This window comes from Ornithorhynchus anatinus, chromosome 18, assembly GCF_004115215.2.
Source record: "Ornithorhynchus anatinus isolate Pmale09 chromosome 18, mOrnAna1.pri.v4, whole genome shotgun sequence".
Taxonomy (NCBI): Eukaryota; Metazoa; Chordata; class Mammalia; order Monotremata; family Ornithorhynchidae; genus Ornithorhynchus; species Ornithorhynchus anatinus.
In genome coordinates this window covers 39,301,925-39,315,885 of record NC_041745.1, presented here as the reverse complement: position 1 = coordinate 39,315,885, position 13,961 = coordinate 39,301,925, and the positions used below count along the sequence as shown (strand labels likewise).

Here is a 13,961-nt window from a genome sequence, read left to right as displayed (position 1 = left end):
GGTGGGGCCCGTCGCCGCCGCTCCAACCGCGCCTGGCGGCGTCCGTGGCGACCGTCGCCCCTGGCGACCGGCGCCCCTGGCAACCGGCGCCCCTGGCGACCGGCGCGCGCTCCGCCTCGCGCAGGCGCAGCCGCCCGCCCTTCCAACGGTCGGGCAGAGGCCGGAAGTTCGTCCGGCCACGGCTTCCCGCCCCTGTCGACTTCCGCTTCCGGTGCACCGCTCACTTCCGGTCCGTTTTGAACGCCGAGGCGCCAAGGCCGCGTGAGGTGGCGGGGCGGGGGGCGGGGCGGGAAACGGGGCCGGGGGCGCTCACTACCTTCTGCGCATCCCCGCGCCCGGGCTATCTACTGAGCGCCCCCCCCCCCGGGGGGGGGGGAAGGGGGGCACAGCACTGGGCTAAGCGCTGGGGAGGGTCGACGGGGTCCCCCGCCCCCACCCAGCGGACCCGCCGCCTCTTCACGGAAGGGGAAGCCCTGAGACCTCGTGGTGGACGCCCCCAAGCGCTTAGGACAGGGCTTTGCGCGCAGTAAGCGCTCAATAAGTAGGAATAGTATCATCATTAATTCGTAGTGGACGCTCCCCAGCGCTTAGGACGGTGCTTCGCACCCAGTAAGCGCTCAATAAGTACGATTATTACCGTTGTTAATGTCTAGTGGACTCTCCCAAGCGCTTAGGACAGGGCTTTGCGCGCAGTAAGCGCTCAATAAGTACGATTATTATCGTTATTAATGTCTAGCGGACGCTCCCAAGCGCTTAGGACAGGGCTTTGCGCGCAGTAAGCGCTCAATAAGTACGATTATTATCGTTATTAATGTATAGCGGACGCTCCCAAGCGCTTAGGACAGTGCTTTGTGCACAGTAAGCGCTCAATAAGTAGGGTTATTATTATTATTAATGTATAGTGGACTCTCCCAAGGGCTTAGGACAGTGCTTTGCGTGCAGGAAATGTTCAATAAGTACAATTATTATTAATTCGTAGTGGACGCTCCCAAGCACTTAGGACAGTGCTTCACCCGCAGTAAGCGCTCAATAAGTAAGTTTATTATTAATGTATAGTGGACTCTCCCAAGCGCTTAGGACAGTACTTTGCACACAGTAAGTGCCCAATACGTACGATTATTATTATTATTAATTTATAGCGGACGCTCCCGAGCGCTTGGGGCAGCGCTTTGCGCACAACAAGCCCTCAATGAGTAGGATTATTATTATTAATTTATAGTGGACGCTCCCAAGCGCTTAGGTCAGCGCTTCGTACACAGTAAACGCTCAGTAAGTACGATTATTGTTCTTAATTTATAGTGGACTCTCGCAAGCGCTTGGGGCAGTGCTTTGCACACAGTAAACGTTCAGTAAGTAGGATCGATGATGACGATAATAATGAGCTGACAGTGCATAGGCCTGGTTAGCCCAAGAAAATGGGGGAAGGGCAGCCTGCTTCGTTCAGGGGTATTTATTGAGTGCTTATTGGGTGCAGAGCACCGGGCTAAGCGCTGGGGAGGGTTCCCTGCCGCCACCGAGTGGTTCTGTGAGCTCCTTGGGAGCAGGAAATGTGTTTGATCTTATAGTAGACTCTCCTAAGCGCTTAGTACAGTGCTCTGCGCATAGTAAGCGCTCAATAAATACTATTGAATGAATGAACGTGGAGGAGCCGGGATTAGAACCCAGGTCCTTGGGAGTCCCCGGTCCTTGCTCTGATGCACTAGCTCTTTTCATCCTCTCTTTCCCTCCTCCCAAGACCTAGCGTAGCCCCTAGAAGCGGTCACTCTTTCAGGGCCCAGGCCTACATTATTTCTATAAACTCCTCTTCGGTCTGCTTTAACTCAGATCAGCCCGCCTCGCTCCACAGGGTCGGGGAAAGGTGCTCTTTGACGGTTTGATTGCGGGCCCTTCCTGTGTGGCAGCCATGGAGGCAGAGAAGCAACTGTCGAAGATTAAAGAAACCTTCCAACTGGCTCAGCAACCTCACCAGAACCACGCGAAACTGATGGCGGCTTTAAGCCAAACTTATAACACGGTAAATGAGCTGACTTCATTCTCTTCTTCCGGAGGGACCCGGCTGAACACTGGCGAATGAGCCATCTTCTGGAGCTCTAAAAGGCCTCCTCTGATCTTTGCCTGAGAATTAGAGGGCTCCCGGTAGTCATTCAGAAAGTAGAGAATTTTCTCTGAAAGGGAATTGAGAAGTTCCAGTTTGCATACCCAACCAACCGAAAAAAAAAACAAAGACCGTCAAATGTAGATGGTCTCCTTTTTTATTATTCGGTGACTCACAAGGGAATTCACGTTCAGGGACTATTTTGAGAGTTGCAGATTCCTCATCCCACTGGAGGGGGGATCCCGATCGATCTCATCCCCTGAATTAGTATTTAAGTTGCCCGTCTTCGTTTCTTCGGGTTGATCATCAGTCGGCAGTATTCTGTTGCGAGCACTTCGGGAACGCAGAGCATTATATTAAACGCTTAGGGGAGTACGTGGAATTAGTGGATATGATTCCTTTCCCCCCCTCAAGGCCTTGAGATCAACCTTCGAAGGGTCGGGTCTCCTCTGCCCATCTCTTCAAAGTAATCAATGGCTTGAGGTGTTAGAATTCAGGAAATGAGCACATCAGAAAGGATGTGCAGTTTAAAGAAGAGCCGCAGGAAGCGTTCCGTTATTTTGGCATTACTTCTGAAAAAACCCACCATTTCATGGAGGCAGGATGGCAAGGCGTGGCAGTTTCCGTTTGGAGCTTCCAAACCACTTCTATCAGTGCGTCAGATTGATCCGTATCCAGGCCATGTTCCCATAATGTTTGTTTTCACTATGAGACGCGGGCCGGACTCCGATGAAGATTTAGAAAACGTTCTTTCCGCAATGGGCGTCTGAAGAGAGCGCAGTCGACGGTCTTACTTACCCCTTTCCCCCGATAACGGGACGTTCTTCGATAACCCGACCACAGCTCATAGGAAAACGAAATTGCTTGTTTTCGGAAAGACGATATGAATGAGGAGGGAAAGAGAGGATGAAAAGAGCTAGTGCAACAGAGCAAGGACCTGAGACTCCCAAGGACCTGGGTTCTAATCCCGGCTCCTCCACGTTCATTCAATAGTATTTATTGAGCGCTTACTATGTGCAGATCACTGTACTAAGCGCTTAGGAGAGTCTACTATAAGATCAAACACATTTCCTGCTCCTAAACCATGAATGAGAATTGAATTTTCCCACCATTTACATCTTTTTGATCCGGTTACATTCTCTAGGCCAGCGCACCAAATCGCCAGCAAAAATCTTGAAAGAGATTCCCTTCGATCAATTTGCGTGATCTTCTGGCTTGAGCTCTAAATTTTTTTATAACCTACTTGAAAGAAAGAGGCCCAAAACTTTGTTTTGAGATTGACCTGGGTGGGGGGGGGGTCCTTGGAGCCACACAAAGAGAGGGGAGAGGTGTCCCACTACCCCGAAAGTATCGCCAGCGGGGCTCAGTGGAAAGAGCCCGGGCTTGGGAGTCGGAGGTCATGGGTTCGAATCCCAGCTCCGCCGCTCGTCAGCTGGGTGACCTTGGGCAAGTCACTTCTCTGTACCTCGGTTACCTATCTGTAAAATGGGGATGAAGACCGTGAGCCCTACGTGGGACCACCTGATGACCTTGTATCCACCCCAGTGCTTAGAACAGTGCTTGGCACGTAGTCAGCGCTTAAATACCCACATCAGTATTATTTTTATTAGAGCCGCATTTTCAAGATTTGCCTCCAGGGTAATGGTATTTGGTATTTGTTAAGCGCTTACTCTGTGCAGAGCACTGTTCTAAGCGCTGGGGTAGACGCAAGGGAATCAGGTTGTCCCACGTGGGGCTCACAGGTTTGAATCCCCATTTTACAGATGAGGGAACTGAGGCACAGAGAAGTGAAGTGACTTGCCCAAAGTCACACAGCTGACAAGTGGCAGAGTCGGGATTCGAACCCATGATCTCTGACTCCAAAGCCCGGGCTCTTTCCACTGAGCCACGCTGCGGGCTACAGAAGTGGTAGAGGGGTGTGAGCCTGTCTCTCTTGTAAGAGCCCAAAAGTCAGAGGCGAAGGGAAAAGGAAAGTTAAACGTCCTTTTCCCTTCTCCTTTCCTCCCCTCCCTGTCTCCTTCCCAATCACTGACGGAAGGTACTTGGTTTCAAGCAGCTTCCCAGACTCTCTGAGTAGGTCTGCCTAGCTGCCTTCTAGCTCGTTCATTCATCTGCCGCGAGTTGGACCTTCCATCGTGCTTCCAGACCCCGCAACGGTGCAAGGGGTTCCAACTCTGAGCTTTGGGGTCATAGATGTGCTCCAACATTAAAGGGACACGGGGGCGGCCATAGCGTGGTTTTCCAGAAAGGTGTTTCGTCTTTCAGGTGGACAGGGCGGTTTTTCACGAGGAGTTCATCCGTCACCTCAAGTACGCCATGATCATCTACAAGCGGGAACCAGCCGTGGAGCGAGTAATAGACTTCGTGGCTAGTTTTGCCAATTCCTTCCACAAGTCAGAGAAGGAAGACGACGACGACGACGGAGACGAAAATTCCTTTGTGAATTATTTGTTCAGCTTTCTCCTGGAGGTATTGTGAAGGGGGGGGGGTGTTGATTGTCGTGGCCTGTTCCAGAATTCGAGCTGGCCAGAGAGCTGCTATTTTAGCAGCAGATAGTTTGAAGCTCTTCTGGGGAGGAGCTTAGCAGTATTGATAGTATTTTTAGTAAGTGCCCGCTGTGTGCAAAGCACCGCCCTGAGCACTGGGGAAAATTCTGTTATTTAAACATCAGGTGTGTGAGACTCCTCTGAGAAGGTTATCCAGATTAGTGTGCAAAGCACCGCGCTAAGATTGCAGAAAATTCTGTTATTTAAACATCAGATGTGTGAGACTCCTGAGAAGGTTATCCAGATCAGTAATATTGATAATATTTTTATTAAGTGCCCATTGTGTGCAAAGCACTGCCCTAAGCACTGAGCAAAAATACTTGGATGATTTTTGATTGGGTCTCTGGCCCCAAAGGGCTCAGGATCTAAGGATAAGGAAGGGGAAGAGTTGGGAATGGCCATTTAAGGAGAGAGATTGAAACAATGAAAACAATAAATACTACAGAAGATAAGGACGTAGGTGCACATGGCATATGGCAAGAACTGTCGAATCGCATGGGTCCAGGGGGAGTTTCCTGCTCCCCTCTGGCCGAGGGTGGTCCCGTTCCACCATTGCTGCCAGTCCGGAGGGCCTGATGCTGCTTGGCCTCCCCCTGCTCTTCTGAAACAAAGCAGGATGAGGTCTGACGCTGACGGGGAGAGGGAGCCGGGACCACCGGTTTGGGCAAGTGGTCCTGCCTGGGTCACCATCTCCAAGCGCTTTGCGGTGTGGTTCGACGGGGAGCGGGGGCCGTGGGAGGGTCCGGAGCCAGGGGCAGGATCGAGCACGAGCCTAGGCGACCGAAGGACCTGGGTTCCAATCCTGACCCCGCCACTTGTCTGCTCTGTGACCTCGGGCAAGTCACGTCACTTCTCTGTGCCTCAGTTTCCTTATCTGTGAAACGGGGATTAAGACTGTGACCCCCATGCGGGACAGGGACCTGATTAGCTTGCATCTACCCCAGCTTTTTGTACAGTGCCTGGCATATAGTAAGAACCTAACCCATACCATTAAAAAAAGGCTAGTGGGAAAAGTCATAAGGCAGATATTTTTTAAAAAACAAAGCGTAGGTGTATTTTCCAGAGCAGAGACATAATTAAAGGTGAGAATGGGTTTGTCGTCCCTTAGGCATTCCGAATTACGTTACAGCCTCTGATTTTGGATATGTAAATTGGCACAATTCAAGAAAATTTCCAGTGGTGCAAAATTATCACCCCCTTCCTTAGAACCTAAAATTTAAAATTTCATGCAGTAACGTGGATCTAAAATCGGTTGAGACCGATTTTTCAAGCACTTGGTGTTTTAGCATAATGTAGTTTTTATATAGATATTGTCGGACCTTGTAGAATTCTCTCAGGGAGGGAAAGGTGATCGGGGAGAGCATATATCTTCTTGGCGCAGTGGAAAGAGCACGGGCTTTGGAGTCAGGGCTCATGAGTTCGAATCCCAGCTCTGCCACTTGTCGGCTGTGTGACTGTGGGCAAGTCACTTAACTTCTCTGTGCCTCAGTTCCCTCATCTGTAAAATGGGGATTAAGACTGTGAGCCCCACGTGGGACAACCTGATTCCCCTATGTCTACCCCAGCGCTTAGAACAGTGCTCGGCACATAGTAAGCGCTTAACAAATACCAACATTATTATTATTATTATTATTATCTTAATGGAGAGGAATACTTTGCAATTTGTCCACTCCACTGATTAGATCTGTTTAATGAGCATTTTCATTTACTGTATAAAATATAGGGCAGGTAAGGTGTGGGTACGTCGATATGAATTTAAGTAACCTTTTATAACTTGCCAAATGCATTAGAATTTTTGGGGGCCGTTCAATATTAAAAATGTAAGCGAGAGTCTAACTGTCGATCGAGGAAAATAAAATGGGATGTGGATATCGTATGAGATGCCCGGGAATAATCTTTCACGTTCGTTTTTGTTTCAGTCTCATGAAGTCAATAGCTACGCCGTTAGATTTAGAGTGTGCCAGCTCATAAATAAGATATTGGGAAATATGCCGGAAAATGCCCTGATCGATGATGATCTGTTTGATAAAATCAATCAAGCCATGCTTGTTAGGCTGAAAGATAAGACACCGAATGTGCGAATCCAGGCGGTCCTCGCCCTCTCGAGACTTCAGGATCCCAAGGACAGTGACTGCCCCGTGGTAAACGGTGAGTGCAGATTCCTGTTTGGGGTGTACAGATTTTCTTGTTAGCAGTTGAATTTTTTACACACTAAATGTGGAGTAGAAGATGACTCAGTTTTTTTTTTCCAAAATGCTTTTAATGTTTTAATCCAATTGGGATGTATTTTAGCTTCTTTAAGTTGTGAAGTAGTAGTGAAAATGAACATAAGTGAAGTAATAAAGTACAGAAAGGAGTCCATTTCTGTATCCAGTATAGTCCATTTAAATTAAAACGTGGGCCCAAATAAAAGCTACGTTGTGTCAAATGGATCTTCCACTTATGCCAGAGAGATAGCAAAGGCTCCCTTTTACTGTGCTTAAATGTATTTTGTTTGATTCCTTTTTCAGCATTTATTACCTTGCTTGAGAATGATTCAAATCCAGAAGTAAGACGGGCAGTGTTGTCATGTATCGCACTATCAGCAAAGACTTTGTCAAAAATCATAGAACGTACCAGGGATGTGAAAGAAGCTGTCAGGAAGCTGGCTTACCAGGTAAATGGGAATCCTCTCGGGTGGGCATGTTTCCAAGATATATACTTATTTAAAAAACTGAAAATGACATTTCAGCTACAAAAACAAAATTAGTAGTAGTCATCATTTGCCTAGAAGAGAAATGTCTTCAATAAAAGCGAATCACGAATTACATTTAGTGTACGTATTAAGAGCGCCGGTTTAGACAGGGAGGATGAAATTGCCTTGGTTTCCTTGGGGAGAAGACTCCTCTAGTTGTGGAATGTCCACCGACTAGCGACGATTTCGTGTTTTAAATGAGAAAATTAATTTTATGACTTGTTTTTCCTCAGATTTTAGCTGAAAAAGTTCATATGAGAGTTTTGTCGATAGCCCAGAGGGTAAAGCTTCTTCAACAAGGATTTAGTGACCGATCAGGTATGGTTTGTCTGACAGGTTGGTGGCTCTGGGCCCCGGAGAAAGCAGACTCTAAAAATAGCGTCTTTACTGCCTTTTGAGCCAGATCGTCATAAACAAAAAGCCAATGGGGTTGGTTTTGGAGGGTCCCCACCCAATCAATCCATATTCCCCCAAAAGTTCCGGGCTGTGTGACGGCTCTGCCCTCCTCCTTTCGATGAATTCTGACAGTACAATTCCCTTAGTAGATCTGTGAGGTCATCAGAAGGCCCATCGCGGGATTGCACCTTTCAAATGGAGCCAGAACCTAACAAATCAGGCTTTAGTGAAATTGGGTAAAAATAGTATTGATTGGTGGTCTGGGTCAATCTGGTATTTGAGTGCTAATTGTGCGCAGAGCAGTGTACCAAGAGGTTGGGAGAGGACAATTCAAAAGAATAGAGTTCGTGGACATGTTTCCTGCCCACAAGGAGCTCACAGTCTTTGCTGTTAGAATGAACTCTTTATTTCCTCCCTCCCTTCCTCTTTTGTCACTCCCACTTCCTTTGTCTCTCTCTATCCCTCTCTTCTGTTACTGAAGCTTCCTTAGTCCATCCAAGGCTTGAGACCGGATTATGTCAAAGGGTCACTGGGGAGATAGAGTTGGTGAAAAAGGAATTAGTTGACCAGGAAGGAAGCTTGCTCTTGGGAAGAGATCTCTCCCCTTTCTCTTTGATTTTCCTGCCAGAGGCATTTTTGTTCTGCCAGCCCTGCCCTTGAGTTCCTTTTGGTACGCAGAAACCGTGGTCCAACTGTTAATGAGGGAGGTTTCTGGGCCCACCTGGAAGGAGGAGCTCAGGTAGAATCTAGACTTTTGGTTTAACTTTTCCCGGTTTCAACTACATAGATATATTACATAAACTGGGAGTGTATGGACTTCTCACATGTAGCGTTCAAATTTCTCTTTTCTGCTGAAAGTTCCAAATGCCGAGGGAAAGATAATAATTATGGTATTTGCTAAGCGCTGACTATGTGCCAGGCGCTGTTCTAAGCTCCGGGGTAGATACAGGATAGGTTGGACACTGTCCCTGTACCACATAGGCTTCACAGTTTTAATCCTCATTTTACAAATAAGGGAACTGAGGCCCAGAGAAGTTAAGTGACTTGCCCAAGGTCACACAGCAGACAGGTGGCGGAGCCGGGATTAGATCCCACTTTAATGTCATTCCTCTCACCAGTTTCTGTGGATTGCGGCCTCTTCGTTTGGTCTACTCCACGGTTTTTCCCTGGCTGACATTTTCGCACAACTACTCTGCAGTCTCCCATGGCTTGCTGGCATTTTCCTGTACTTGAGGGAGATTTTGAATGGGAAAGAGAATTCATATCCTCTACTGGCTTCCTGTACTGGTTCCAAAATCTGTCAGTGGCTGTATTGAGCACCTCCGTGTGCAGAGCACTAAGTTAAGTATTAGCGTAGATACAAGATAATCAAATCAGAGCAAGTCCCTGTCCTACTTAGACCTCAATAAGTAGAGCGGAGAAACTGTGCCTGGAAGAGGAAACTGGAAACCAGGCACCCATCTTGGTTTCTCTGCACCACCTTTTTTTATGCGATTTATAAAGGGCTCACTATGTGTCAAGCAGTGTTCTAAGTGCCGGGTTAGGTACAGATTATCAAGTCAGACACAGTCCCTGTCCCACGAGGGACAGTCTAAATAGGAGGGAGAACAGATGTTTAATTCCCGTTTTACAAATTAGGAAACTGAGGCAGAGAGAGATTAAGTGACTTGCCCAGGGTCACACAGCAGGAAAGCCGCGTGGCCTAACGGAAAGAGCGTGGGCCCGGGAGTCAGAGGACCGGAGTTCTAATCCTGGCTCTGCCACTTAATTACGGTACTTGTTAAGCTCTTACTCTGTGTCAAGCACTGAATCAGCTTGGACACAGTCCCTGTCCCACATGGGGCTCACAATCTACTAAGGAGGGAGTAGGATCGAATCCCCATTTTACAGATGAGATAACTGAGGCCCAGATAATTTAAGTGACTTGCCCAAGGTCATACAGCAGACCGGTGGCGGAATCAGGATTGGAACTCGGGTCCTCTGACTCCCAGACCCGTCGTGCGCTTACTTGTCTGTTATATGACTTTGGACAAGTCACTTAACTTCTCTGGGCCGCAGTTACCTCATCTGTAAAATGAAGATTAAGACTGTGACCCCCAGGCGGGACATGGACGGGGTCCAATCTGATTACCTTGAATATGCCCCAGTGTTGAGTACAGTGCCGTGCACGTCGTAAGTGCTTAGCAAATAAAAAAAAAAACCAAAAAGCCCTTATTGGCAGAGCTGGGATTAGAATCCAGGTTGTCTAACTCCCAGGCCTTTGCTTTTTCCTCCAGGCCGTGCTCCTTCTCCTCTCTATCTATGCCGGCTCCAAATCCTCTTCCATTTCACACTGTACTCCCTTCTTCCTCATCCACTTCCTGTGGTCAGTTGCGGTTCTTTCAAGCACTTGTTTTTTTTAATTGAGTTCAGGAAAATAAATTAACCAAATTTTTCAAAGCCCAACATAGTGATAACACAGAGATTTGTGTGTGTGTGTGTGTGTGTGTGTGCACGTGTCTGCTAATTTTCAAATAAATGTCTGAACAGATGCTGTGAAAGAAGTGATGCAGAAAAAAGTTCTTCAAGCCTGGTTGTCCTTCACTGATGGAGACATCTTGGAATTGCTTCACCGTTTGGATGTAGAAAACTGCCCTGAAGTGGCAGTTTTAGTGCTCACTGCCTTATTTTCATCTCTTTCTCTGAGCGAATTGGTGCAAAACTTCAAAGACATCGCTGGCAGGTATTTAAAGGGTGAATCCATTTCGCCATTAAGGGTTTTGGGAAGAAGTGCCTTGTATGGGGAAGCAGCAGGGCGTAGCAGGTAGAGAGCACGGGCCTGGGAGTCAGAAAAGATCATGGGTTTTAATCCCAGCTCCGCCACTTCTTTGCTGTATGGCCTTGGGCAAGTCACTTCACTTCTGGGCCTCAGTTACTTCCTCTCTAAAATGGGGGTTGAGACTTTGAGCCCCAGGTAGGGCAGGGACTGCATCCAACCCAATTTGCTTGTATCCACCCAAGAGCCTAGAACAGTGCCGGGCACATAATAAGTGCTTAACAAATACCACTATTATCATTTATTTTTATTATTATTATTTCTTCAAGGTGACGGGTCAGAGCTAGTAGGTGGATGAAGGAGAACTGCAACATACTACCCTTTGTAAGACTGAGGAGCGGCTTTTCTTTTTCCGTGGGTTGTTTTTTTTTTTGTCACATACCCATAAGTGAACTTCAGCCATCATTAGGACAGCAAACACTTAGTTTTGCTCTGTCAGTACAGGGTTTTGTTATTTCAGAAACTTAAGCACAGGACATTGTTTTTCTTCATGTGTGTGATGGTCAAATTATTGTGGTTACACTTCATCTTTTAACTCGAGAGAGCTTCGGGGCTTTGAGTTATTTTTGCCAACCTTTGGGTTTTTTTTTAAATTATATGTGGATGTCTTTTTTTTTCCTGCTTAAAATTGATCATGTCCTGTCCGCTCTCTATTTTAACTTTCTTTTAGCTGTCCACACACTTAACCAATTTTTGAAAAGGCTAATGAGTCTGTTCCTGTGGGACATGTATGAAGAAAATCTTTGTTGCTTTTATATAGGAGGAAGAATGAACTTGAAGTAAAACTGCTTTACCATATAAACCTTATACGTTGCTTTCTCCTATCAGTTATAAGTAATTGTAAATTGACAGCAGGCCTTTCTTTTCCTAAAGCAAAATGATTCCAGTGGAAACCTTAAATCCTGAGAACTCTGTGTATTGGAGGACCCTTTGTGAGTACCTGAAATCAAAAGGAGATGAAGGCGAAGATTTTCTGGAACAGATTTTGCCAGAACCTGCTGTGTATGCAGAGTATCTGTTCAGGTAAAAATCTTTTCTGTATTCATTGTGAGAAAATGAGCGTTTAAGTGAATCGAAATAGGGTGTACCCAATCTACGTAAATACGGAATTTAAACCATGTTCCAAGTCTGGGGCAAGCTGGACTTTTGTGCCTCAGGGGCATAACTTCAAGACCCTATTGCTGTCATAAAACATTTTTTTCATCGGATTGGAGAAAATGCATTGTATTTTGAGGTTGGTTCTTTCCATTGATTTAATAGTCTAGCAGTGTGATTTCCTTGTATCCTTTGAGTCCATTATCTTACAAGTAAAACTACATCACAGAATATTGGTTTTACCGTCTGCTTTAGCTTGGCCGTCTGGAAAAATCACCCCAAAGGATCCTAAATCCATGGACCACCGAGAAAATGTCAGCTAGGGTTATAACTCGGGGTCCGGGGCAGAGCATAAAAAGAGTCCTAGCTTGGTTCAATGTTTTTTGGGCTTGTTTTTTTTTTTTTTGATCAGCTCCCAAGATCTCAGCCTTTAAAAGATAAACTGATGGATTGCAAAATCTAAATATCAAAGGGCTGCTTGACATCTGATTGAAATGACTCAGAAGGCAAAAGTCAACATAGTACTGAATTGTTTAATGGTCTAAAAAAAAAAAAAAAGGCAGGTAACCCAGGAGATCAGCTGCAGGAATCTGTGGCCCTTCGAAATAATAAATGTAAATTGAGACAGCTTGGTTCAGTGGGCCCAAACAGACTGGAAATTCTCAGGGCCACAAGTTTCCAACTAGGGCACGGTTATTGAAATGAGCATATTGCCGTATTTTCCGCATCCGCAAAAAAAGAAAATGCCCTCTTTCAGTCCCCCAACCTCCAAAACAAACACCCAGCTAAAGAGAAACTCATACACTGAGTGATGAATGTGTTTGTTCAGCTGCAACCCAAGGGCCAGGTGGACAGTAGTTACTGACTTGGTGGATTCTGGACCCAAATTGGAGAGTTCATTTTCTTGGGGACAGATTTTGCAGGCACCACCAAGAAAAAGTCTGTGATTTGTAAAAAAGAAAAAAAAAAGAATTCTTCATTTTCTAAATTACCAAGGGTGGTTGGGATAGTCCGGACCGAGTGTCAGAGTAAGATTCCTCAAATTGAATGCTACTGATATCTGTCTACTTGTTTTGTTTTGTTGTGTGTCTCCCCCTTTTAGACTGTGAGCCTGTTGGTGGGTAGGGATTGTCTCTATCTGTTGCCGAATTGTCCTTTCCAAGCGCTTAGTACAGTGCTCTGCACACAGTAAGTGCTCAATAAATACGATTGAATGAATGAATGAAATTGAAGTAGCCGAAGAAGGCCCCGGAATTCCAAATCTACACATACGGGAATAAACAATTGAACCCACAGATGCCATTGGGTTTGGGAACGATATGCCGGAAGAGTTGCCCCAGATAGTGAAGGTTGGATGGGAATGGGGGAGCTGGTTTGTTTCTATATTCCCTCTGTCCTGAGGCACAAGTTTTAGGGCCAGGACTCTTTTGGCATGGTCGAGGGGAGGGACTGTTGCCTCGGTAGGAGGTGATGGGAGACTGTAACTATTCAATCCGCCCTTCCCTCTCCATCCAAACAACTATCAGGTTGATCCAGGCACTTATCCCATCCCACCTTGACTACTGCATCAGCCTCCTTGCTGACTTGCCTGCCTCCCGTCTCTCCCCACTCCGGTCCCTACTTCACTCTGCTGCCCGGATCATTTCTCTAAAAAAAATGTTCAGTCCATGTTTCCCCCCTCTTCAAGGACCTCCAGTGGTTACCCATCCACCTCCACATCTCTTTACCATTGGCTTCAAATCAATCAGTCAGTATTTCTACTTTCTACCTCCTATCTTACCTTGCCGATTTCCCACTACACAACCCAGCACCCTCACTTCGCTCCTCTAGTGCCGACGTACCCACTGTACCTCGGTCTCGTCTGTCTCGCCGCCAGCGCCTCACGCGTGTCCTGCCTTTGGCCTGGAACTCTCCCACTTCATATCTGACGGACCATCACTCTCCTACCTTCAAATCCTTACTAAAATCACATTGCCTCAAAGAGGGCTTCCCAAGTCCTCATTTTTTTTCCCTACTCCCTCCCCGTTCTGTGTCACCCTCGCATTTGGATTTGCTCCTTTTGTTCATCCACCTTCAGCCCCACAGCATATATACATTATTTATTTTAATGTCTTTCTCCCCCTCTAGACTGTAAACTCCTTGTGTGAAGGGAACATGTTGACCAACTCTGTTATATTATATTCTCCCAAGTGCTTAGTACAATACTGTGCACATCGTAAGTGCTCAATAAATACAACCGATCGATTAAAATTCACCTATCGTAATCATTCAAGTTTGAGT

General features: G+C 46.5%; 1 protein-coding gene across 1 annotated transcript in view; it reads left to right on the top strand.

Annotated features, from left to right (window-relative positions):
• The first annotated feature begins 241 nt into the window (after window positions 1–241).
• NCAPG (non-SMC condensin I complex subunit G) overlaps window positions 242–13,961 on the top strand; it is a 36,330-nt gene continuing 22,610 nt past the window's right edge. Inside the window, exons 1-8 of the mRNA XM_029083272.2 lie at window positions 242–266; window positions 1,847–2,014; window positions 4,361–4,564; window positions 6,561–6,789; window positions 7,152–7,297; window positions 7,609–7,693; window positions 10,301–10,493; window positions 11,460–11,609. Coding sequence (XP_028939105.1) covers window positions 1,904–2,014; window positions 4,361–4,564; window positions 6,561–6,789; window positions 7,152–7,297; window positions 7,609–7,693; window positions 10,301–10,493; window positions 11,460–11,609 — 1,118 coding nt within the window. The 5' untranslated portion in view covers window positions 242–266; window positions 1,847–1,903. The remainder of the gene's footprint in view (window positions 267–1,846; window positions 2,015–4,360; window positions 4,565–6,560; window positions 6,790–7,151; window positions 7,298–7,608; window positions 7,694–10,300; window positions 10,494–11,459; window positions 11,610–13,961) is intronic.